General features: G+C 50.6%; 1 protein-coding gene across 2 annotated transcripts in view; it reads left to right on the forward strand.

Annotated features, from left to right (window-relative positions):
• The first annotated feature begins 675 nt into the window (after positions 1 to 675).
• LOC101795869 (mitogen-activated protein kinase kinase kinase 3) overlaps positions 676 to 23,036 on the forward strand; it is a 65,576-nt gene continuing 43,215 nt past the window's right edge. The window contains exons 1-2 of one of the 2 annotated variants that reach the window (XM_027450359.3): positions 676 to 985; positions 18,072 to 18,151. In XM_027450359.3, coding sequence (XP_027306160.1) covers positions 18,148 to 18,151 — 4 coding nt within the window. In that variant the 5' untranslated portion in view covers positions 676 to 985; positions 18,072 to 18,147. The remainder of the gene's footprint in view (positions 986 to 18,071; positions 18,152 to 23,036) is intronic. The other variant, XM_027450362.3, reaches the window with a different exon arrangement.

Consider the following 23,036-nt stretch of genomic DNA (forward strand, 5'->3'; position numbering starts at 1 on the left):
CACCAAGGAGCCTTGGGGCAGGTGGGTGTGAGTCAGAGCAGCCCCGAGGCTGTCTGAGGAGCCTGGAGTCGCTGTGCAGGGCATCGCTGACAGCCCAGGAAGGGCTGGGGGTCCTTCAGTCCTGGCTGCGTCTGCTCTCCCTCAGCCCCCCTGAAGTGGCAAAAGCAAATTAAGTGACAAGAGCAATCCTTTCATGTCCTGGCTGTGTGCAGACAGCTACACAGTTTAAGCAGTTTCATTGTCCCCCCTGCTGCAGCTCCATGAGGGGGCTTCACCTCCCTCCCTCCTCACCCCCCCAACCGCCCCCCGCCTCACCAAACTCCACAGAACCTCAACCGGCTCCCTCAACAGCCCACCCCCTGGACTCCCCAAGGGCTAAACAACACCTCACTAGCCCAAATTAACCAAAAACTGAAGAAACTGAAGGACTGAGAACCCAGCGGGGCTGCCACCCCCACACAACCCCCAGCGCCCCTCAGCGGGGAAGGGGCCACAAAATGGCGCCCCCCGGCGGAGGGGCGGTGAGGCACAAAATGGCGCCCCCTGGCGGCGGGACGCGGGGCGGCCGCGGGTGGGGGCGTGGCCTCGGGGCTTGGCCGCTTCCCTATTGGCGGAGGCGCCCGAGCGCGTCACCGCTTCCTCCCGCTTTTGTGCGCCGCCCCGCGCCGCCCCCCCCCCCGAACCGAGCCGAGCCTGAGCCGAGCCGAGCCGAACCCGAAGCCGAGCCCGAGCCGAAGCCGAGCCCGAGCCGAAGCCGAACCCAGCTGAGCCCGAGCCGAGCCGAGCCGTGCTAAACCCAACCCAGCCGTGCCAAACCCGACCCAACCGTGCTAAACCCAACCTAATCCAACCCAGCCGTGCTAAACCCAACCCAATCCAGCCCAGCCGAGCCGTGCCGTGCCAAATCCAAGCCAGCCCAGCCGTGCCAAAGCAGCACTCGCAGCCTCCGCGCATGGCTCCCCGCGGATAGCCGCTCTCCGGACGGGTAAGGCTGTGCTGGAGGGGATCCGGGGAGGGGGGCTGCAGCCGCGCTGCCCCATTTGGGTTTGGGGTTTTGTGTCCGGGTTTGGCTCCGCGGGTTCGGTTTTGGGGTTTCGTGTCCGGGTCTGGTTCTGGAGGCGTTTTATTTCGAGTTTTTCCCTGCCCCATCCTCTAGCAATGCAAGGGAGGGGTGTTGCTTGTCTACAGCACTTTTGGGATTTGGGGGGTTGTGGGTGCTGGGCACCCTATAACAACCCCCCCACCTCCGGGATGTCCCCTTAGAGGCAGCAGATTGGGTTCCCAACCTGGTCCTGGTGTCCCCTTCCTCCAGGCTGCTCGGGTTTGGCTCCGCCAGCCGTCTCCCCAAGTTGGTGCCCGACACGGTTGTCCTACAGCAGCCCTATAGGGGACAGAAAAGCAGGATGGGTTTCATTTCGGGGTAAAAAAGCTGCTCCCAAAGCCCTGGCTGCAAGGCAAGGCTCAGCACGAAGCCTTCCACCCACCACCCTGCAGTGAGCGTGTCTCTCGCCGGCCCCATTTTACCCAGAAAAAGCCTTTTTTCCCCTCATCTGCTGCTTTTTCCTCTTCCTCCCCAATTCTCGGTTCGCAACCCGGTGGCGTTTTCATTTTTTTATTAATTTTTTTGCAATTAAACCTTGCTTCTGGTTTGGGGCTGGCCCCGCGTTGCCGGTGCAAGGGGTGAAACCCCTCAAAAGGCTTTCTCAAAACGCTGAGGATGGGGAATGCGACATAACAGGGTCTTTTTTTTGGAGATTTGGGGTTTATACGGAGTTTAGGTGACACTGGGAGTTTCAAGGCTTGAATAAATGCATCTTGGCATAGCTGCATCTGAGGGTCTGCTTTCCAGACCATGTAATAGAAGGGGGTTGAGATTTTGGGGCTTTCCTCTGCAGCCGGGCACAGTCTTTGCCTTAGGAAGTTTTCCCGGCTTGTAAAAGCTCCTCTGTTGGAGGCAGGATGCGTGGCTGGACGGGCTGCCAGCCTGGTGGGCTGCGGCTTTAAAGGCTCTTTTATACATCCCTTCCCCAAATGGGGTTCGGTACCACGAGTTTTTTTCCATCAGTCTTAAATCTCCGTCAGAAACTCTGCCGTGGCTACGTGTGCCGAGGGGCAGTGTGTTTCTTTTTTTGGAGACCCTTACAGCTCGCTCAGAGAGATGTAGCCTGGATTTTCATTTGGGATGGAGAGCCTGTGTTGTGTAGAGATGGACAAATCTCTCCAAATCTCTGGATTTTTTTACATTTCCTGAGGTCCAACACGGGAGAAGGATGCGTGTCCCGTGTCCCTGCTGTCCTGGGAGCTGGGGCCGCTGGTGCCCGACGGCAGCAGGAACTTGGTTGGACTCTGGCCTTTCCACTCCCCTCTCCGCACGGAGCTGCGGCCAAGCACAATGTGCACAGCAATGTGCAGAATGTCAGCTGTGCACCAGCGAGATGGAAAACGCATTATAGAGCCATAGGAAGGGGGATATGGAATTCAACTTTTTTTTTTTCCTTGGAGTCCTCAGGCACTTTTCAGCCTTTTGAGAAGAGCTCTAAATGGCCCGCTGATGCCGAACCCGAATCCCCAGACTTTATTTTCCTATCTAAGCTCCAGCAAGGTGAAGGTGACCGGGTGTTTTCTGGGAATCCTTCCAGGAAAGCATCCACGGGGGCAGCGTGTCTGTCCCGACCTGCGAAATGCCACTGGGCTCCAACCAAATCCCTGTCCCGTCAGTAACACAAGACCGAAAAATAGATGCCTCGCACTTCAAAGCCTGCTCCCTGCAGAAGATGGGCTGCACAGGATGGCAGAGCAAGAGCGCTGAGATGCTCCCTTGGCTTAAACAGACAGGTTGCAGTCCCAGCATGAGTCGTAGTGGAGAGGAATTTGGCCCAAAGTTGGCTTACCCGCTGCTGCAGTGGTTTGGGGAGAAGCATTTGGTGAGGTGGGGTGTAGGAGGTGCACGCTCAAGCCCTGCATCTTCTTGTGGGGACGGGGATGTGGTGCTGGATGTCATCCTGCACCGGTCCCTAGAGCATTGGGCAACCCACAGGGGTGGACCTGCAGGTGCTGAGGCTTTTAGGGTGACAGGTACCTGTACGCCACAGAAGAGGTTGTTTTGGCTCCAAAATGCATTCTTCAGCCTCTTTTCCCTTCCCTGGAAAATCCTCAAACAAATGTCAGGGGAGACCAAGTGACTCAGGATTTAATGAGAATCCCTAGCAGGGCCTGCCCTCCGCTGCGATAAAACCCCTGTTGGCTAACATTTTACCCCAAAATCATGACTATTTCGGCCAAAGCTCCTCTCCTTTCGCCCTCCCCACTGTGCAAGATGATCGGGGAGGACGAGCTGCCACCAAACTGAAACCCAGGGTGGAATCTGGCTGGGTGACGAAGAAATGGCACGGGACAAAGTCCGGGCAGCCTGGGGCCATGCCCGGCAGCGCGGGCCAGATCCTGGAAGGAGCTGGCCAGTTTGCTGCGTGGGATGCTTTGTAAACAGCCTGGGTGGAAGGGGGTTGGATGGATTGAGCATTCAGGTTGTGATTTAATACTAAAAAACTTGAAAAAATAGCCCTGGCTAGGGGGGAGTGTGAATGCTGTAGGAGTTTGCTGTAGCGTGGAGCTTGTGAGCTAAATAGCAGCAAGTCATCTGATTGATAACCAGGTGATTCACAGGGGGAAAGGCTCTGTGCAGTTGCTTTAGGGATTAATTGGTGGGGTTAAAAGCCCTTGTGAAGCAGGTTGGAAGGCTCTAAGTGCTGCTGAGGAGTTTGTGGGGTCTGCAGTGCTTGGAGCGCTCCTGATCTACTAGGGCTGTCCTGGAGCAGTGCTGTTTGTCTGGTCCACGTGAAGGTATTTCTAGCTTCTAGAGCCATACAAGTGCCTGCAGATCCCTGTAGGACTGCTGGAAGTTTAACGTGATGAGCATTTGCCAGCCATCAGGTGCTGTGCAAAGACGAGCCCAGTGCTGTGCTCTGAGTTCTGCTGCTGCCAGGCTGGGTGTGGAGGTGTGGAGGCTTTTTGGGGGCATCTATTGAGGTCTGGCATGCTCCTTGGATGTGGAAACCTGTTGTGATGACGATGGTTGGTTGCTTCTTGCTTTTACACCTCTTACACTACAACCTTTATGTTTTTGTTTTTTTCAATTTAGAAGAAGTAGGCCATCCCAGTCCAGTTGCAAACTGGAAATAGTGCAGCTCCCTCTGTGATAAGAGCCTAAAAAAAAAAAAAAGCAGATATTTACTGTTTGCAGTGAGTTCTTTGCACCTTCAGCTCCGCAAGGCTGCAGCAGTGATACCCACACACAAGCTCTCGCCGACAGGTGGATGTCACCTCCGGGCCAGGTTGAAGGGCTGGGGCAGCCACCATGTGGGGCTGCGATAAGGAAGGCTCGGCTGGGGAGGACGGTGTAGGGTGAGGTCTTATAGCTCTGTGTGTGCACAGAAATCCTGTCCTAGATGCTCTGTTCCTGCTGGCGTCGCGCCTTTTCCTCTCTGTCACTAACCAGGGAGTGCCCTGCAGAGGGACTGTCCCTTTTCTGCGTGCCGGGTCAGCACAGTGCCATCGTGGAGGCTGGCTGGTGATGTTATCTGTACGTGGGTGATGCTGACGGCTCGGGTACTCAGCTTGCTGTCTGGAGAGACGGGGTGGTTGAGGTGGAAGGGGGTGGCTGGAAGGAGGTGTGTGGGCTGGGACAGGGGAGTGACTCAGTCCAGGAGGCTGCAGGCAGTGGGGAAGCTGTGCTTGGACATGGGAGGTGAGAGATTGGGTTTGCTTCTGCTGAGGCAGATCAGTCACAGAGTGCTTTGGGTTGGCAGGGACCTCAAAGCCCAGCTAATCCCAACCCCCTGCCATGGGCAGGGACCCCTGCCCTCAGCCCCATCCAGCCTGGCCTTGGGCACTGCCAGGGATGGGGCAGCCACAGCTTCTCTGGGCAGCCTGGGACAGGGCCTCACCACCCTCACTGGGAAGAATTTCTTCCTTATCTCTAATCTAAATCTCCCCTCTTTTAGTTTAAAGCCATTTCCCCTCATCCTACCCCTGCCCAAGAGTCCCTCCCCAGCCCTCCTGCAGCCCCCTTTAGGCCCTGGCAGGCTGCTCTGAGGTCTCCCTGGAGCTTTCTCCTCTCCAGGCTGAACAACCCCAACTCCCTCAGCCTGGCTCCTCAGCAGCCTCTGAGCATCCTCGTGGCCTCCTCTGGACTCACCCCAACAGCTCCCTGTCCTTCTGGTACCCCAGAGCTGAGCACAGGCTCCAGGTGGGGTCTGAATGTGCTGTGGAGCTGGGTTTGTCTTGCTGAACGTATGAAACATCCTTCAGTAAAAACACCAGGCTGGGCCAAGGCCCTGGAAAGCTTGCCAGGGTGCTCTTGCTGCAGCCTCGATGCCTGTTGTTCACCCTTCAGCACAGTGCTGATCCCTTTATTGCAACCCTTTTTGCTGGCTTCCAACTTGGAGGGCGGCCTTTGGGAAACCTGAGCACCCGGTTAATAAACCAGTGGAATGCGTTTGCTGCTCCTTGGTCTTAATCCTTCAGTGCTGGTGTAACAGAGTCATTAGAGAAATATGCAAAATATGTCAGTTATTTCGATTTGGAGGGAGCTGGTAGCAAAGGAGAAATAGACAGAGACTGTCCTGAGCTGTGCTTGGCTTATTGCAGCATTGGTTTCATTGGGAGGTTCGAGGTCCAGCTCTGAAGGGTGTCTTCGAGCCGTGTTGTGCGTTGCCGGAGTGCTGAGGGCAGGGAAAGGAGCCGCTTTGGTGCTCTCACTGTGTGTAGAATCACAGTCATTAAGGCTGGAAGAGACCTTCAGGATCATCTGGTCCAACATCCCCCTACCACCAATGTCACCACTAAGCCATGTCCCCAAGCACCACGTCCAACCTCTCCTTGAACACCCCCAGAGACTGTGACACCACCACCTCCTTGGGCAACCCGTCCCAGTGCCTGACTGCTCTTGCTGAGCAGAAATGTCTCCTCATTTCCCACCCAAACCTCCCCTGGCACAACTTGTGGCCATTTCCTCTGGTCCTGTCACCACTTACCTGTGCGAAGAGGCTGACCCCCAGCTCCCCACCCCTTCCTTTCAGGTAGCTGTAGAGAGTAATGAGGCCACACCTGAGCCTCCTCTTCCTCATACTAAACACCCCCAGTTCCTTCAGCCTTTCCTCACAGGACTTGATGTGCTTTTCTGGCTTTTCCCTTGCAAACTGCACGTGGCTCCTGCTGAGCCCTGGCAACTTCTCCTCAGGTGGTGGCAACCCAGGGAAGCCCTGCTCATGTCTCCTGAGGTACCTGCTGCAGTTTGGGGCTGGGCAGGACTCTTGGGGCTGCCTGGATGTGGGACCACGCACAGTTTTCTGCTAGGCCAGCTCTTGCTGGAGGAGGATCTGCTTCCCCAGTGGGCTTGGGCTGTTGCCCCCTTGTTCCCACCCCCAAAGTGCTCCTGGATGCTGACCTGAGTCACGGGTGACCCTGATGGGAGGGCGGCTGTGGTGTTCTCTGCGTCCCCTAATGATGGTCCCTGCAGACCGGCTTGGCTTCACCTCGTTTGGCTGAAATTAGCTCTTGAGTGTGAAGGGTTTGAGAAACTGTACCCACTCTTGCCTATTTTTGTTTGGTGACGAAATGTGTTGCTTGCTGGGGCTGTCCCTAAAGCGCTGAGCTGTTGAAGTTACAAATGGTGCTTGTGTCGTTCTCTGTGATACCTGGCCGATGAGTCAAGAGAAAGAGAAAACACTCAATCAGCACAATATTTCAGCAGCTTCACGTACGGCACTACCGGTGTGACTAATGCCTGCCGTGTGCCTGCTCGGCGTCAGGCTGGGGCAAGGACCTGTGGTTTGTGCTCACGAGCTGCGTCACAGGAGATGAGCCGAAACAAATGCCTTTTGGCCCCGGTATGGAAGGTGCTGAAGATTGCAACCATCGCTTGAGAGAGAGCAGGGGACAAGCTTGTTTCAGCCTTGGCTGTGTCCAGGAAATCCTGCATGGGAGAAATTCCCTTTTGGAAAGCCAGCTGGGCTGTCCCAGGGAGGAGGTGGCACGCTGAGCTTTTGTCTCATGGCTTTTCCCTTTGCGGTGCTTGGATATGTTGCCTGGACCTCTGTTGCTTGAGTCTTGAGGTGTCAGTAGACACAGTCTCCTGTTTTAACTGCACGTGGGCATCCTTTTGGCTTGCAGTCCTTGAGACATGAGAAGAGCCAATGGTTTGGTGAAGGGCTGGTGGAGGCATGTCTTGTGTGTGTCTGTGTGAGTGTGTTCACTGAGTCGTGTAGGTGTAGCTGTGGTGTGCAGACCCACCTGGTTGGAAGGGGTCTGTGGATGAAGCACCCTGCAATTCTCCCAACAAGCCTCCTTGCCCCGGCGTTGGCTTTTGGGCTGGTGGGCTGCAGGTTTGCCATCTGCCCTGGCTTGGGAGAAGAGTGTGGAGAAGTCTCTCTCCTTCTTCTCACTGCTCCTTGCCTGCATCTGCCACTCTCCCCTCCATTTGGGGTTCAGGATGAGGCCCACAGAGGACCCTGGCTGCTAAATCCTACTTGTGGCATGTCCTATAAAGCTTCCTGCGAGGCAGTCGTGCTGCAAAGCTCTATTTTGGGGCCGTTTCTGATGTAATCCGTCAAGAAACGGTCTGCTCTTTGACTTACTGCTGGCAGCGTGGCTGTGGATGGATGAGCAGTTGCTTACCTAGCATTACCAAAGCAACGAGTTGTTGCTTTCCATGACTCATGAAAATGCACTGGAGGCTCTCTTAAGAATGGCTGAGATCATTTTTTTGGCTGGGGCCAAGCAGCTGGTTTCCTTAGCAAACAGCAGTGGGGGTGGAGGGAGGGGGATTTCCAACCTTGTTTCTTTGTATGCGGCGATCCGGAGTTTTGAGCTCGCTTAATAAAATACTTCATTTGAAAAGGGGAGGAAAAAAAAAAGGCCTGTCGCTTCCACATCTGTTGAGTTTTCGTGGCATGACTTGTTTTGCCTTACCAAGGGGAAAGGTGTATTTTTTCTCTCTTGTAAACACAAACACAATGGGTGGCATTTTTCTCCTGAAGTAAATCTTTTGGGGGAAGAAGAAGAAGAAGGAGGTGCAGAGAAATTTAGGCAAACAAAGCCGTAATTACACCGAACCTGGTTTTAATTTTATTTTTAGTATATTTCTTTACTTATTTGTCACCTCTTCAGTCACCTTCTGGTTTTGGCGGCTCATTTTAAGAGGAGCAGCACTCCTGTCCTTGGGGACCAAGCTGCACAGAGGTGGGTTTAATGCACCTGTGCTCTGCAGGAAGGGTGAGAATCAGGCTCGTTAAATATCACGGATGCAGCAATATCAGATGTGGCTGGCAGTTTAATAGATGTGGACCAACTTGTTGCATGCTGTGGGTTCCTGCTGGTGAAGCTCCCAGCTGGGGAAGGCACAGCCATGTCCCCACACACTGCAGCAACGTCCTGGAGCCCCTCGTGGGCTGCACGGGGGCAGCAAATCAGCCCTGGGAACAGCAGGAACCCAGGAGCATAAGCACCCGGCCGAAAGCCAGGGGGGAGCGGGAACAATGCGCCTCAACAGGTTTGTGCTCACTTCCTCCTAATCGCAAAGATGAGATAATAGAGAAACCCAGAAGCGTTTGCCAAGCCAGAGCAGCGAGGCTTCCTTTCTCTGCGTGGCCTGCGAGGCAGGAACAGCGCCTGGCACGGTCCTGCTGACATCGGGACCACGGGTGCTGGCTCCAGGTTGCTGCTCGTGTTGGCACACAGCTCCCAAAGCTGCTCAGGGCACTCAGCACCACCACGGTTCGGGCTCCGTCAGAGCCCAGAAAGGCTTTTTCAGCAGGATGAGGCCTTATTTACAGACTGGTTCTTACCACGCAGTATTTCTGCTGGGCAAGACCCACCGGCAGCTGTAAATCTGGTAACACTGGGGAGCGGAGGATGCCAGCAGATGAGCCGGCACAGCTGGACTCGCAGGGCTTTGCCTTACTTCAGGCTGGGTAAAAGAAGTGGAAGCAAAATTTGGCAAGTTGTTCCACTGCATTTTATTATTTTTTAAACCACTGTGCCTTCATATTGCCCTCTGCTGAACAGGGCTCTTTTGAGGAAAGAGGCCAACAGCTGCACACGTCAAGGGTCTGTATAGTTTCTCGACAGGTTTTGCTCTGAAAGCTGGATTTTCTGATCAGTAACCTACAGATGGGGATGTAGAAGCCCCTCCCCCCCCCATATTAAGCCATTCTCCCCAGTCTAAAATTTCCAATGTATATCACTGGGGGAAAGAGTCCTCGATCCCATTCCTTCCTCCAAAAAAAAAAAATTAAAATTGTGAATTAACTTTTTTGTTTGAGCACTTCAGTCTTTGACTTATGCTTCCTTCTTCAACTTAGACATCTACAAGTACTTCTTTTTAATCCAGAATCGGGAAGTGTGGATTCTGAGGTAATCATGTGATTCCAGGAACCGGCTACTTATGAAAAGCACCAAATCCTGTGAGAATTGGCAGCGCTCAGGGTTGGCCCATGGTCCAGCATCTGAACTGGAAGCTGAAGCAGAACCTTCTAGTCCCAGCTCCCTTTGCAGTGGTAGGAGCAGTGGACATTGCTTCCCCATTCATTGATGTCCACCCAGTTGCAAGAGGAGATCTAGATTTGTGTGGCTTTCCCTTTTTTCTCCTTTACACGGTTAAAGTGTTTTGGTTTTTATTTTTTTCCTACATTGTGAAATTTGCAGATGAGAGATCGTGGGGCTCTTTGGATTATGTGAGGGCATTTTCTTGTGGTAGCCTTACAAATCGGTGCATGCTTTATTTGACCACTCTTTGGAGGTGTTGGAGTAGCGCAGCTGCTGGGCCCTTATCTGTGTGACTGAGATTCTTTTGCATTTTGAAGATAAGAGAGGGCCTTGCTGCTGCTGGGGACATGAACCGCTGCCAATGCAAATTGCAGTGGAAGCTGTACGATTTAAGCTGTGTTGGATTCTCCTCTCCCCAAACCCATTGCTTCTTTGCCTCTTCACTTTTCATTCCTTTCTTTTTGGAGCTGGGTTTCTGACAGCCTGTTGCACCTGGCTGGTTGATGGATGGGATGCTTTTGTCTGTTCTCCTGCCAGCTTGTGCTTTGCAAAACCAGAGTGCTTCTCTGTGTCGGACAGGATCAGGTGTGAGTGCTCAGGGAAGCACGGAGTTCTCCAATAATACAGAAATGAGGTTCTTGCGCTGGTTGTGGCTGCAAGGGGAGGAATTAGGAGACTCGCTTGGGTGCCGGAGAGCTCACTGAAGCAGAAAGCCAGGCAAAAGCCCTCCTTTGCTTACCTTTACCTACTCCTTGGGTAAGTCCTGCTAGCACGAGTGACATCGCAGCAGGAACCGAGATGTCTTCAGAGGGCAACGCTCTCCCAACATAAGCAGACCAGCACGTTTCTTTACAACGTGGGAGATATTTATTTTGTGACTAAGCATAAAAGCTAAGGGATGGAAAAGGTCCTATTAGATCATCTCGTCCACCTCCCTGCTGGCGCACAATTTTTCTCCCCGGGGTCTATTTGTTAGCGGGCTGTCGGGCAGACAGGAGGAGTTTACCCGGGGTGCTGTGGAAGAGCAGCTTGCAGCCCATGCAGGTGAGGGATTTGTGCATGTGTGACTCGGCTTGCATGTGCCCAACTTGCATGCAGCGAGAGGATTTTGGAGTAAATCAGCCCAAAGCCCTGGGCTCAACATTCTTGGCGTGCTTGGAGCCTTCCCGGTGACTTGCTGGGACTCGGTTTGTGCGGGCGTCAGCTCATCTTTTTTTAACGTTCGAGGAATAAGCTAATTTTACTTGATATTTGTGATGGAGTAGGTGGTTTGAACACTAATAATAATAGGGGGAAAAAAAAAATAGAATCCTTTGGTAAGGAGAGGTCAGCCAGCTAGACATCTGCACAGCTGGCTTGGGCTCCGTTTGCCATGATCTATGACGGCGGCGCGTGAAGGCTCCCAGAGGAGCCATCAGAAAGGTGCAGGTGGAAATGCTATTGCTATGACAAACAGAGCAGAGCTGGAGTTTCACGCCGGTGCTTGGGGACCATCAACACTGCTTCATTTATTATTCCTCGGAACGTGTAACCATAGCACAGCCTCATACACATGTACTTGGTGTTTTTTTTTGTTCACGCTCCCTGATTTTGTTTATGGCCGAGAGCACTTAGCTTGAAACCCAGGTTGAAATCACCGAGTGTTAAATGTAAAGGGATGGATTCTATTCTTACCTAAATCGGGGAAGACTTGGAGCGTGTGCCAAACATTGGGGACTGCAGGAGAAATTTCATATCAAGGCACGTGCTGAACTGCCTTCCTGTGTTGAGACTCTTGGCTTGTGCATTTAGGATCACTCCACCGCTTCCAAGGGTGTCTCCTGGTCAACAGTGTTGTGAGATCAATATTTGGGGCTAGAAACCAGGTCTCTTATGTGGTGCAGGTGAGCAACCGAGCTTGCTTCGCCACCAATGACGTGGTTTTGCTGGTGTTGGGCCCCCAGGGCTGTGCTTTGGCCCGATGATGGGTATCCTGACATTGCTGTGCGTTTTGTGCAGTTTTCTGCAGGTGTTACGGGACATCTCGTGGCTCAGCAACTGCTCTGCTTAATCAGGAGGAGCTACCCCCTAAACCTGAGGCTGGTAGGAGCTGGGTGTTTCACGGTACAGAACATGTCCCTGGCACCCGTGGTCTTTCTCTTGGCATCTCGTGTGGAAGTGACAGTATCGTGGATGACATTTTCCAGGAAAACTTCCAACAGTTGTAAATGAGCCCCAAGATGCGTTTGGCCTGCCTTCCCTCCCCCCTAGAAGATGTCTGGTGGAGGAGTTGGAGCGGGGCATGGTGCATGTAGCGAGCAAATCTGCCTTGTTACTATTTGGTTTAGAGAAATCTTGGTCTGAAGATGCAAAAAGCAATCGCAAACGCTGTCTGGACACCACCTCCCCTCATCAATTAGCAGCATTAAACACTCAGCAGGGAGGATTAATTAGAAAACTGAAATCTTTCCATCGTGACCGCCTTCTGGTTTCCATCGAAATGCAGCTGAAGAGCTGGAAAGGCTTCTGTGTTTTGTTTTGATACGCAGGCATATGTTTCTTTCCATCCTGGAAATGAATTCTGTCTGGAGCAGGGCCGTGGGAATCAATATGAAGTTGTGCTGGGTTTCTCTGAGGCTTCTTCTGAGAGGAGCTGACTGCTTCCCCACTGCCCTTCATGAGCGGCCTGGCTTTGGAGCAGCCGAGCAACCTCTACCCTGACTGTCTTTGAGTCTGGAGGTGTTGTGTGGCTGCCCTGAGTGTCCAGGGGTTGCTCCGTGGCCTCTTGGGAGTGACAGGTTTCTTTCTTCTGAAGGTCTTCATGTCAGACTTCCTCCAAGGTACCTGCAGAGCCCCACAGGCTGTGATGCCAAAGACTTGCTGCTGCACGCCCATGTTTTGTCGTGTTTAGTCCCACATGAAGGCAAGCACCCTCGAGCTCATGTGATACCGTAGGTCAAGAGGACAAGGAGAACGAAACCTCTGTAGAAGCTGCCCCACGTGGCTCTGTTTCATAATCCCATCACCACCCCACTGGCCGCGCACGCGAACCCGTAGCCTTTGGGGACAGCAGCGTCCCCGGGGCTATGCAGGAAGGCGGTCCTTTCACCCAAAAACACAACAGGCATTTTAGTCTTCACTTGCTGAGCTTGGCTTTCCCCTGGTTTAATCTGGATCCAGAATTACACAGCAGAAGTTGTGTGAGCAAGAAAAGGATCTCGCAAATTCTGAGGCGATTCTTGGGGGCCGAGCCTCAGGTCCCGGTCTCCCCATGCGCCGTGGAGCTTGTGCTCCTTGCCCACGGGAAGGGGTAAAATAACCAAGTAGCTGCTGAAAGGGCAGGAGGCAGTCGATAAACCTGCAGCCTGTGGCTTCGCGGTCGATCAGAAAGTCATGGTTTAATCGATCGAAGCCAGAAGGGCCGCGGGGAGGAGGCCGCCGCTCGTTAAGGAGGCGGGATGGCTGCGAGAGGGACTATCGATCGCGGCCAGCGGAGGGCAAATGTTGGCGTAGAAAGGCCAGGAGGATGAACTGTGGGAGGTGTGGGATGTCAGCAGGATGTTGGAAGTGAGAGAAAGTGGGTCAGGTAGCAAGGGGAGAGGGCACAGCAGCTCCAGCAGCCTGATGCTGCCACAAGGCCTTGCTGCCCGCCTCAGGGGCGGGTGAGCCTCCCTCCCTCCTGGCCCAAACGTGGTCACTCGGTGTTTGACATCCTGTTAGAGCACACTGGGCCTGTCAGAAATTGTATCTCAGGACGGATTTTGTCTGCAAGTTTTAGTATCTCTTCCTTCTTGTAGCTTCTGCTCCTTCTTCCTCTTCCCCCACCCCCCCCAGGGGAAGGACGGTCACCTCACTTTTCCAGATATGCTTTCTGGATTGAATTTATCCCTAAGGTCTGCAGTTACTGAAGTAGAAACAACAACAAAAAAGGACACAAAAAAAAAATAGAAGAAATTCTGATGCTTCTCTTCTTTGGTTTTTATCTTGTACACAGATGTCTTCCCCCTTGCCCCTTCACTTAGGGGCACTGCTTGTTGAAATCTAAGAGGATTTATCTTGGTGTTGCTTGCATCAGGGTCTCTCTGTGTTTTATAAGCGCATAGGTAACCACCCAAGGATGTGTTTTTGCCCTGTGTAAGGAGAAATGATGCGTAACAGTGCTCTCCTCTAATCACAGACCATCATTAACAGAGAACTGTGCATTGAAATGAGCCTGGCTGGGTTGGCTTCCTGAGAGAAAAACGCCCCAGCCTGCAGGAGGTGAGGAACCTTCAGACTTGGTTGCTGCCAGACTTTTAACATTTGCATCTAGGGCCTGGGGTGTGATCAGGGTGTCTGTAGGGTTGTCTGTAGGGTTGGTTGGGCTCTACCAGCTGCTGGAGGAGGCAGCTCCTCTGTAACAGGCAGGAATTCAGCAGGGATGCAGCTCTGCCAGAAAGCATCCGAACAGCTGCTTCCACGTGTGCTCCCTGGAAATTTACTCTGCTTGAATTGTCTGCTTGATATATACAAATATATATATGCAAAATGCGTTAGCTCTGACCTGTTAGGGCTGCGTTAGCTGTTTTTGCTGATAGAAGAGTCCTTTTGAATACTTTCGATTGCTTCCTTGTTTTATGGTTTTCCAGGAGTTTGCAGTCTCAGTGCAAAAAAATCAAAACTATTTCATATGCTGGTATAAATTACCAATTATTCCACTGAATTTGGTAAAAAAGGATTATTACTGTAAAGCAGAAAGGGAAACCGATGGGGAAAAAAAAACCTTACTGGAGCATGTTATCTGCGTTATTTCATTTACAAAATCGTTTGCAGGAAGAGGAGGGGTTGACAGGAGAGATTTTAATATCTCAGTGGCTATTTTAAAGGGCTGTCAGGGAAGTGAATAGCAAGCAGCCTTGCATGTTTTAAAGCTCGTATTCTATACACATCTTGTGCTGGAATCGACAGGATGGTTTGGGAGGTTTTTCTTGAGAAGCAGCTGCTGAACTTAGCTGCATTGGTTGGGTCTCTTAGGACTACAACAATCTTCCATCTTGCACGACGGCTCTTGGCTCATGCAGTTTGCCCACTTGGGAGATAAGCCAGGCTTGCACACGTTTGCAGAAGGTCCATCCCTGTTGCGTGCTCATAAACAGTGGTGCGTGGGCTTAAATGGCTTCTTTTTGAGTTCCCCTGCGTTGTGCATCCTTTGGATAACCTGAGCAGGACATGCTGTGAGGGTGGGGTCTTACACTTCTCAAGCATCACCAAAATTTAACAATTCTTTTTTGTAGATTCCCTAAATACGGATCCCATTTCCAGGGCAGCTGTATGTGCTTCAGATCAAATGTCCTCTAGTGTCTAGAACAAAACTTTAAGGATGAATTGGAGATGATCTGAGAAAATCTCTAATATTTCAACCTTTCTCTGCATTTGAATCCACCGTGATAACCTGCAGGCTGTCTGACTAAGCTATCAGCATGCAGGCGTTTGTATTCTCTCAGTTAAAACAATCTCATTTGCTTTGCTGTTGTTTTTAACACTACCCCAAGCCCTGGCCTCTGAAGCTTTTTGAAAATAACATTTACAATAATATTTTTAACAGTTCCGTAGTATACAAAACTCCAGCGCCCTGGCAGGACTCCCGGAAACTTGCTGAAAGTTAATGTGGTCAACTCTTAAAAAAAGGAGAGATTTTTTCCGCTTGACTCTTGCTTGTTAAACTCTCTGAGCCCAACATGTTGTTCCCTGCTGCTTGAAAAAACAAGGAAAGTCCCAATTTTAGCAACGCCGGTTTGAGTAGCTTTCCAGCTGAGCCACATTTCAGGGGCAACTGTGGCTTCTTCTTATTATTTTTTTTACAGTGCCGTGTCCCTTCACCTTCAAACCAACGTGGTAAGTGGTGCTCAGGCTGGGCTAAGTAGGTGCTGCTTTCCCTGGAAACTTGGGGAAGAGAAGCCACTTGTTCATGGTGTGGTAGTGATAAGACATCCCGGTTTTTGAGGCTGTGTTTTATATAGGATGCTGAGGCTCTGTGGGATAAGACCAGCACTTCTGGGGGTAGGTGATACCATAAATCCCATTTAAAATCAGGCAGGCTGCTGGTGACTGCAGCTCTCAGTGCTGGACTGAATTCATCCCTCTTTCCTTACCCCCATCCCAAATCTTTTCTCCCACTAACTGCCTTCCCATCACTTCTTTGTCTTCTCTTAAAGCCAGGTCAAAACTGCTCTTCTCCATCACCTCCTTTGCTGCTTTGCCCAGAGACCAGAGCTGGGAGGTGTGTTGCTGCTGCCTCTTGAACCCAGTCTTAGTTAATCCCTTCCCACCCAGAAGCAGGGGAGAAGGGGGAAAAAAAACACCTGGGATTCATTTTTAAAGGAGATTAATTGCATAAAGCTCTGGTGTGGATACTTCACTCGTGTAGCCTTAATGGTGTTGAGCCACTCGGGCTGCAGAAATGAATTCAGCTTGGTCAAATCCAAGCTGCTTTTATTCCAGATGAGCGTATCTGTCCCGGGGTTTCCTGCAGCTTGAGTAATCTCCGGCAGTTTCCTGAGCAGATCGGAGCAGAGCAGCTCAAGTCTCTTGCGTGCACGACACAAACCTGGAACATGAGCCCTGCGTCGCCCCTGCAGCCCTGGGAGCCAACGCTTCGCTCATCTCTCGCCCTCCTTGCTTGTGAGGAGGCCTTTGTGCATGGTGAGGCTATCAGGGCTGTAGTTTGGAGCTTCATGGTGGAGATTTACAGCAGGTTCACAGCAGAGGTTGGTTCTGCCGTGGTTGGAGAGGCGCAGTGTGGAGCAGGAGCCCTGTTTCAGGTGGTTTGCGTGGTGATCTCCAAGATTTGAAGGCTCTGCTAGGGGACCGTGGTGGGAGGAGAAGTGGGATGCTGCTCCAGAGTGCATTGGAGGAGGAAAAGGATTTTTCCTCTCCCTCCCACCCCCCTGTTTTTTACAGGAGATAATAAAAAGGCAGAATTTGTACTCGAAACAGGAATTTGGCCTGCTGTAACAGGAAGCTGCTGGTATGTATTTTTGGGAAGCCACGGAAATCGCCGGTGTTTGCGGTCCAGTTTGAAGGTTGCCTGTCCCGAGGATTGAAGAGAGCCGCTACAACAGAAAACCTCTTTCTCCCGTGTGTCTGTCCCCAGTTTTCCCAAGGATTGCTCGCGTGGCTCCTGTAGGCGCACGCTTTTGGGACTGGGTGCAGACTGCAGAGGCCTGAAAGGTCTCCAAAAAGGCGTTAGAAAAATCTGACAAAGTCAACCCGGGCTAGCTCATGAATTTCGGGTGAAATCCAGGCTATCTGCATGTGACCCTTGGAGCAAACTCTGCACGCAGCTTGATTACTGGAAGTCCTGCATCAATTCTGAAAGCAAAAGCAGAGAAGATCTGAGCTGTTTCCTGTTGTTGTTAAATCAGCTGGAGCTTTTGCACTGTTTCTTGGTGGATTTTTGCTCTCTCTTGATCCACTTCTTGCCTTGACCGACCAATATCTTCTCGAGATGGGATTTTAAACCTTCCTGAGCCTGTTAGTTACTTCCTTGCCTTCTCCTTTGTCTTGAAAAAGGACAGAGAGGAGCCCCCCGCGGCCGTGAGCTCTCAGGGTAAGTGCTGCTGTCCCGAGAGGAAGCTGCAGCAGCAGAAGGAACAAGGCGCTCCGTGGCACTCGCGCTTCTCCGCCTTCACCGCTTGCTTATCGCCTTCCCTTCCTGCCTGTCTCTCTCGAAATAGGCTGGATAAATTTCCTCCTGCTCGCCAGCAGCGAGGCAGCGGAGTTGCAGAAAATCATTTCGATCCGTTCCTGGTTCGCTTCAGATTTGTTACTGCTTTTAAATCGATTTGGCTGGGCCAGGGGATGCTCAGAGTGCCTCCCTCCACCGCTCCAGCACGATACGGGGTACGTAGTGCTGCAGAGTTCATGGCCACATCCTGGCACACACACATCTTGGTTTTGGGGCAATATTTCCTGTAGGGACTGCAGGACAGGGGTGTCTTCCTCTCTCCATCCAAGGCTGATGAGGTATGTGAGATGCCTCTGCGTTGAGTCATGCTATCACACAAGTTTATGGCCAAGAAATCTGTGGGCTTATCAGCCAGCTAACGTGTAAAAAAGAAACCTTTTTTATCAGCTAAATGCAGTACGCTGGGTAAACTCATGGGCTTTGGGTAAATTCAGAGAGAAGCAGGAGCAGCTTGGGGCAACAGGCAAAGTCTGTGTGAGCGCTGCAAGGAAACTACCTGCTGTGAGGGATGTGTGGCTCATACGTTGCTGCTGAGAGCTGCCCAGACTCATTTTTTTCCCATGAGGTCAGAGAGAGGCTGATGCAGTTTTTGGGAACCTTGGCTGGAATTAGGAAGACCTAAAATTAGGTCTCTGCTTTGGTACAGGCTGCCTCTAGGAGTGACACTTTCCATGTCCTGCCGTCGGTCTGTTTCCTAGGGGAGCGTTATCTCGTGGGGACACTGCAAAATGTGATGTGTAATTGCGTTTGGGTTGCATTAAACAATGTAAAAAATACATTAAAGATGTAATGCATTAAGGATGGTGTCCTCTTGTCATTGCAGGGTGGATGCTTGAGAGTGGAGGATAAGGTGCAAGCGTCTGGGACCGGTGGAATGGAGGCCTGATGTAGATGGAAAGATGGGTAAGGACTGTGCTTCCCTGAAGCAATTAATTCTCTGCAGCCTCCTGATTTTGATTGGGGTTACTGAGCATGACAATGGAGCAGCAGACCTTGCCAAGGCTGCCTGGCTGAATATTAGTGTTTTCTAACTTTTTTGCCTTACAGTACTGCCAAAATTGGGCAAATTCTCTTCTTACCACTGATGTGTTCTGGTGGGGCATGTTCTAGGTGGAGCCCCTTCCCAAATCTTGCGTTTCTGGACAGGGCATCTTCACTCCCTGTATTTCGTTTACCTAAGGAAGCTTCAGTTTCAAACAGAGCTTTGGGATTTTGCTTTTATAGCTGGTGACCTGGGCTGACTTGTACCAGCACCTTCTTCTGCAGGAATAAAGGAGGAAGTCACGTACCAGATGCCCTGTGATGCTGAGGGAAATTTTATTTTATTTTTTACCTCGGAGCATATTTATAGCTCTGGAGGTGCACAGTGATTGTTTGATCTAATCACTGCGCTAAAGGAAATTTGTTACTGCAGATACTGGGACTATTTGGAAGTGCTGGGCTGTTTCTGTGGGTAATCAGCTCAGCGGCATTGTCTCACATCAGATAATAAGTGTGAGTGCCCCAGCTCCTTCAGCTTTTTGTGCTGTGGGCCGTCAAATTTATCTCTTGCAGAATCACACCTTGCTTGCAGGTCTGTGCTTTGCCAACATGCTTGCAACCTGGCACACAGCTGGGATGCTGCTGCAGGGATCGCCTGGTGTCTTCCCATCTCAGTCCTTTAGGGATGAAGGGTGCTGAATGGGCTTTGCAGGAGCCACGTGCCTTACTGAGAGCTGTGTGCTGCCAGGTTTGGGGTTCAACTAGAATTTTGTGCGTTTAGGAGCAAGACAAAGCTCTTTGCAGAATGAATGTTGCCCTCAAAACCACTTCCAAAGTGGTCTGTAAGACATTTTGCCAGCCAGTAGCAGTTCTAGCAACTGCAGGGGTTTCTGCTCATTTTCTTTATTTTTGCTCAAAAGAGAAAGCTCAGCAGGTTGAAGAAGGGTGGGTTCTGCCTTACAGAAACGTGTGTGATTAAATATAATTAATCACATGCTAATTGAGCTTGGATTGTCCACCAGAAGATTGAGTTTGGATTGTCCACTGAAAGAGGCAAGTTACAGAGAAGCCTAAATGCATCTCCTGAAATGGTTTCCTGCCCTGGTGACCCAAGAAAGGAGAAAGTCAAGAATCCTCTGAGATTTTTGCTGTTAGCTGGGCACCTCACTTTTAGATTTTCGGTATTTATACAAGTTTATCCAAAACTTCTCAGGGTTGGTTGAAATGGTGGGGAAAAATAAAAAGAGGTGGCGGAAAATGCTAGTAAATTGTGACTCTAGGCCTAATAGAAGAGCGATGAAGAATTTGGTAGTGGTTTGAATTTAAAAAATAGAAAATGCAAAGCCAGTGCCACAACTTAACTGTTTGTCTTCCCTTATGGGGAAGGGAGAATAGGAGAAGGCAGTGTTTAGCCCATCCTGGCTTTATCTTTTTTTTTTTTTGTCTCTCTATTAACTGGAAGAGAGATTTTGAGGTTAAAAAAAAATAATTTAAAGCTAGTTTAAAAAAAAAAAAAAGGGCAGAGAAAGTTCAGACCTGGTTCTTCAGTATACAGAATGACAAATTTCACTTGAAAAACCCAGATTTTTTTTTAGGGAAATTGTCACTTTGAAGATGAGAGCTACTCCTATTCAACACATTTTTTTTTTTTTTTTTAAAGGAGGAAAGTTCAGCCTTGCTCTGAGGGCTGGCAGGGAGTGAGGTGCTGGCTCCAGCCCAGTTTTCAGCAAAGAGTGCTGTGCATGTCCCCCCCTTCCCAAATGTCTCTGCCATTTCAGGGACTGCTTAGACCTGCTTAGGCTGCCTTCAGAAGGGATCGTGGGGTGGTCCTGAGCCTGGGCCCTGCCTTGGCTGTTGGGGCAAGAGAGATAAACCGATGTGTCTCTTGATCAGTGTTACAGATCTTCTGTTATTTGGTAGTCAAATGATGACTGCAACGGCTTTGAAAATTCGGCTGAATTTGGAGGGTTTATTGGTTTCACACACACACCATTTTACATGTGTTCTGGTTTCCTCTGTGTGTTGGGACAGGGGAGCATTTTCAATGGAAGAACAGGGAATTTTCAGTCATTTCCTTGATTCCCTTCTGGTAAGCCACAGAGGAGTTATGCTGAAATGATCTCAGAAGGTCTCCTCCAGGTCTGCCTTTCTTTCTAGGGTCCTTTACACACTCAGCCAGGCTGCATCACACAGTGCTTGGTGCCCAGTGCTGCAAAGCAGACCAAGACAGCCCGCAGCTTGGGGCCAGCCTCAGCAGGGCTCCTTGGCCCTGGGTTTTCTTACATGGTGCAGATATGACTGTGATCACATCACCTGAGATTTGTATCTACTCTCTTAATGCTGGCTGTGAAGGACATGGAGATCTTGCTGCAGGATATGGCTCAATTCCTGAGGGAAGTGGAACTGGGTACAGCATGGGGGCTTAGGACAGAATTATGCCGGTTTTGCTTCATGTTTTGGTTGTGGAACAGAATCACAGAATTTCTAGGTTGGAAGAGACCTCCAAGATCACCCAGTCCAACCTCTGACCTAACACTAACCAGTCCTCCACTAAACCATATCGCTCAGCTCTATATCTAAACGTCTTTTAAAGATCTCCAGGGATGGTGACTCCACCGCTTCCCTGGGCAGCCCATTCCAATGCCTCACAACCTGTTCAGTAAAGAAGCTTTTCCTAATATCCAGCCTAATTCCTGCTGGAATGACTAGACTAATACTGAAGTCATTTTTCACATGGTGGCTGGGTTGCCTCGCACCTCTTGCAGTGGCTTTCTCAGCCACAGAACAATTTCTGCAGCTCATGGTCCATTTCCATCTGCTGCACCTCCAAGAGGATCCAAATCCTTTTTGTTGATGGATCAAAATGTAGCTGAGCACCAACAAGTGCCAAGGACACTTCCAAAGCTGTCTGTGTAACGCAACCCAGGGAGAGGACCGTGCTTGATGGCAGTTAACCGCTGTGTTTAAACATAACATCACGGTAAAAATAACATTAAAAATTGTGGAAGTGGGTATAAAAGGCACCAGCGTTTTCATTGCCCAACGTTTTTTCTTTTTGTTTAAGAGTGATTTGAGTATTCTTGACTCCAGCTGTGAAATGGTATGTTTCTGACTGCAAAAACACTGGGCACTCTGATGCATGAGTCAAAGTTTAGGTCTTCAGTACTTCTCTGGAGAAAATGTAAGTTTTGTTTCAGCAGCAAGGTAATCGGAAGTGTGAGGGATGGAAGAATAATGCCTTTTTACAGTCTTGACTTGACAGAGTGGGTTTTTTTTTTTGGAGAACAAGACTGCAGGCTGGGCTGGCAAAAGGCAAGGCAGCTTGCAGCAGGAGGAGGTGGCCACTTCACACAGTCCTGGTCTGTCCATTTAATTTCAGTTCTGTGCTCTTCTGGGGCTGTCAAGACACTCAGAGGAAAAACACCAACTCTCCACACACAGACATTAATTTCTTTCACCTCTCCCATGGTTTGTGTTCCTCATCCCTCAGTTGAAGGCAATGCCTGTGCACTTTACCTGCTCTTTGTATGCTGAGAACTGCAAAAAAAATAAAAATCAAGTTAAATTGCAGCAGTTTGCCTTATTGTTAGGCACATCAGGCTTTCTAGCTGAGTTTTTTTTATTTTCAAGAGGTGTCTGACTTAAGCTCCTTCTCCCTTTCCTGGCAACATTGCGCCCAGGGCTCCTGTTTTGGGTCACACCAGGCGCTTTGGGCAGCTGGGAGGGCAGGATCAGACCTGCACTGCTGTATTTGGGGCTCTGCAGCTATTGCTGCAGCAACAGATGAAGAGTTCACGGTTTCTGGGCTGTGACTTTGAGCACTGGAAGTAGCTGAGTTGGGAGGGAGAAAGAGGTCTTTATGAGCCTGCAAATAACCTTCAAAGGTATCGGAGGCAGTCAGGGGAAATAACTTGCCAGCTGCATTTCTCACTGTGTAAACATTTTTCTCCTTTCAAGTGTGCTCAAGAGAGGCGCAGGTTGCGGGGAGAGGTAATATCTTTTATTAGACCAAACTGATAGAGGTGGAAAAAAACAGGCTGCCTTTTAGGTACATAAGCCCTTCTTCAGAAGCAGCAGATTTCAAGCAAAGCTGGAAAAGAAGCTGGAAAAATTGCCCCGAGTTTAATTTAATTTATGTTAATCCGTTAAAGGAAAAGGTACCTAGTGTCTGTGGAGCAGAAGGGAGGGTTGGCAAAAGAAAATCTGTGAAAGGTGGTGGTGGGTCAAGGGAGAGAAAACAGCACCTGGCACCTTTGAAGTGGCGAGGAGCTTTGTGGGCAGATGCTATGGGGTAAAATGCATCGTGCCATAAAAGCAGACAGTCCCTGAATTTTCTCTTCAATTCTCAGTGGAGCTATAAGCACGCAAACTTTTCCTAAATGTTGTTATTTTTGCTCTTTAAGGGTCAAGTCCTTGCCTGCAGGTCCCCAGAAGCCTCGTGAGACTAATATGTGAAAAGAAATGCGAGATGATAACTGCTTTGCCCAAGAGGCAGCTATTTAGCCCGGTTTATCTCAAAGCAGCTCTGTGCTTTTACAGGAAAGCCCTGAATCCTGCAGCTGGATTCCTGTCCCTGCCTCCCGTCTTCCTGAGGGCTGCAACTGGGAGCCGTCCAGCGCGGGAGTGGGTTCATGGCTAGGGAGCGTTGAGCAGCTGGAGCGGTCAAGGTTGGGTTGGGTTGGTCTTTGGTGCTCTGCAGGATAAACACTCACTCTTTCTGTGACAGAGATGTGTTTATTTAATCTTTGCTGGGTTTTAGATTGCTTTACGAGCTTCTATAGCAGGGAGCAGGGCACTCGGCTAGCGA

Source organism: Anas platyrhynchos, chromosome 2, assembly GCF_047663525.1.
Source record: "Anas platyrhynchos isolate ZD024472 breed Pekin duck chromosome 2, IASCAAS_PekinDuck_T2T, whole genome shotgun sequence".
Lineage (NCBI taxonomy): Eukaryota > Metazoa > Chordata > Aves > Anseriformes > Anatidae > Anas > Anas platyrhynchos.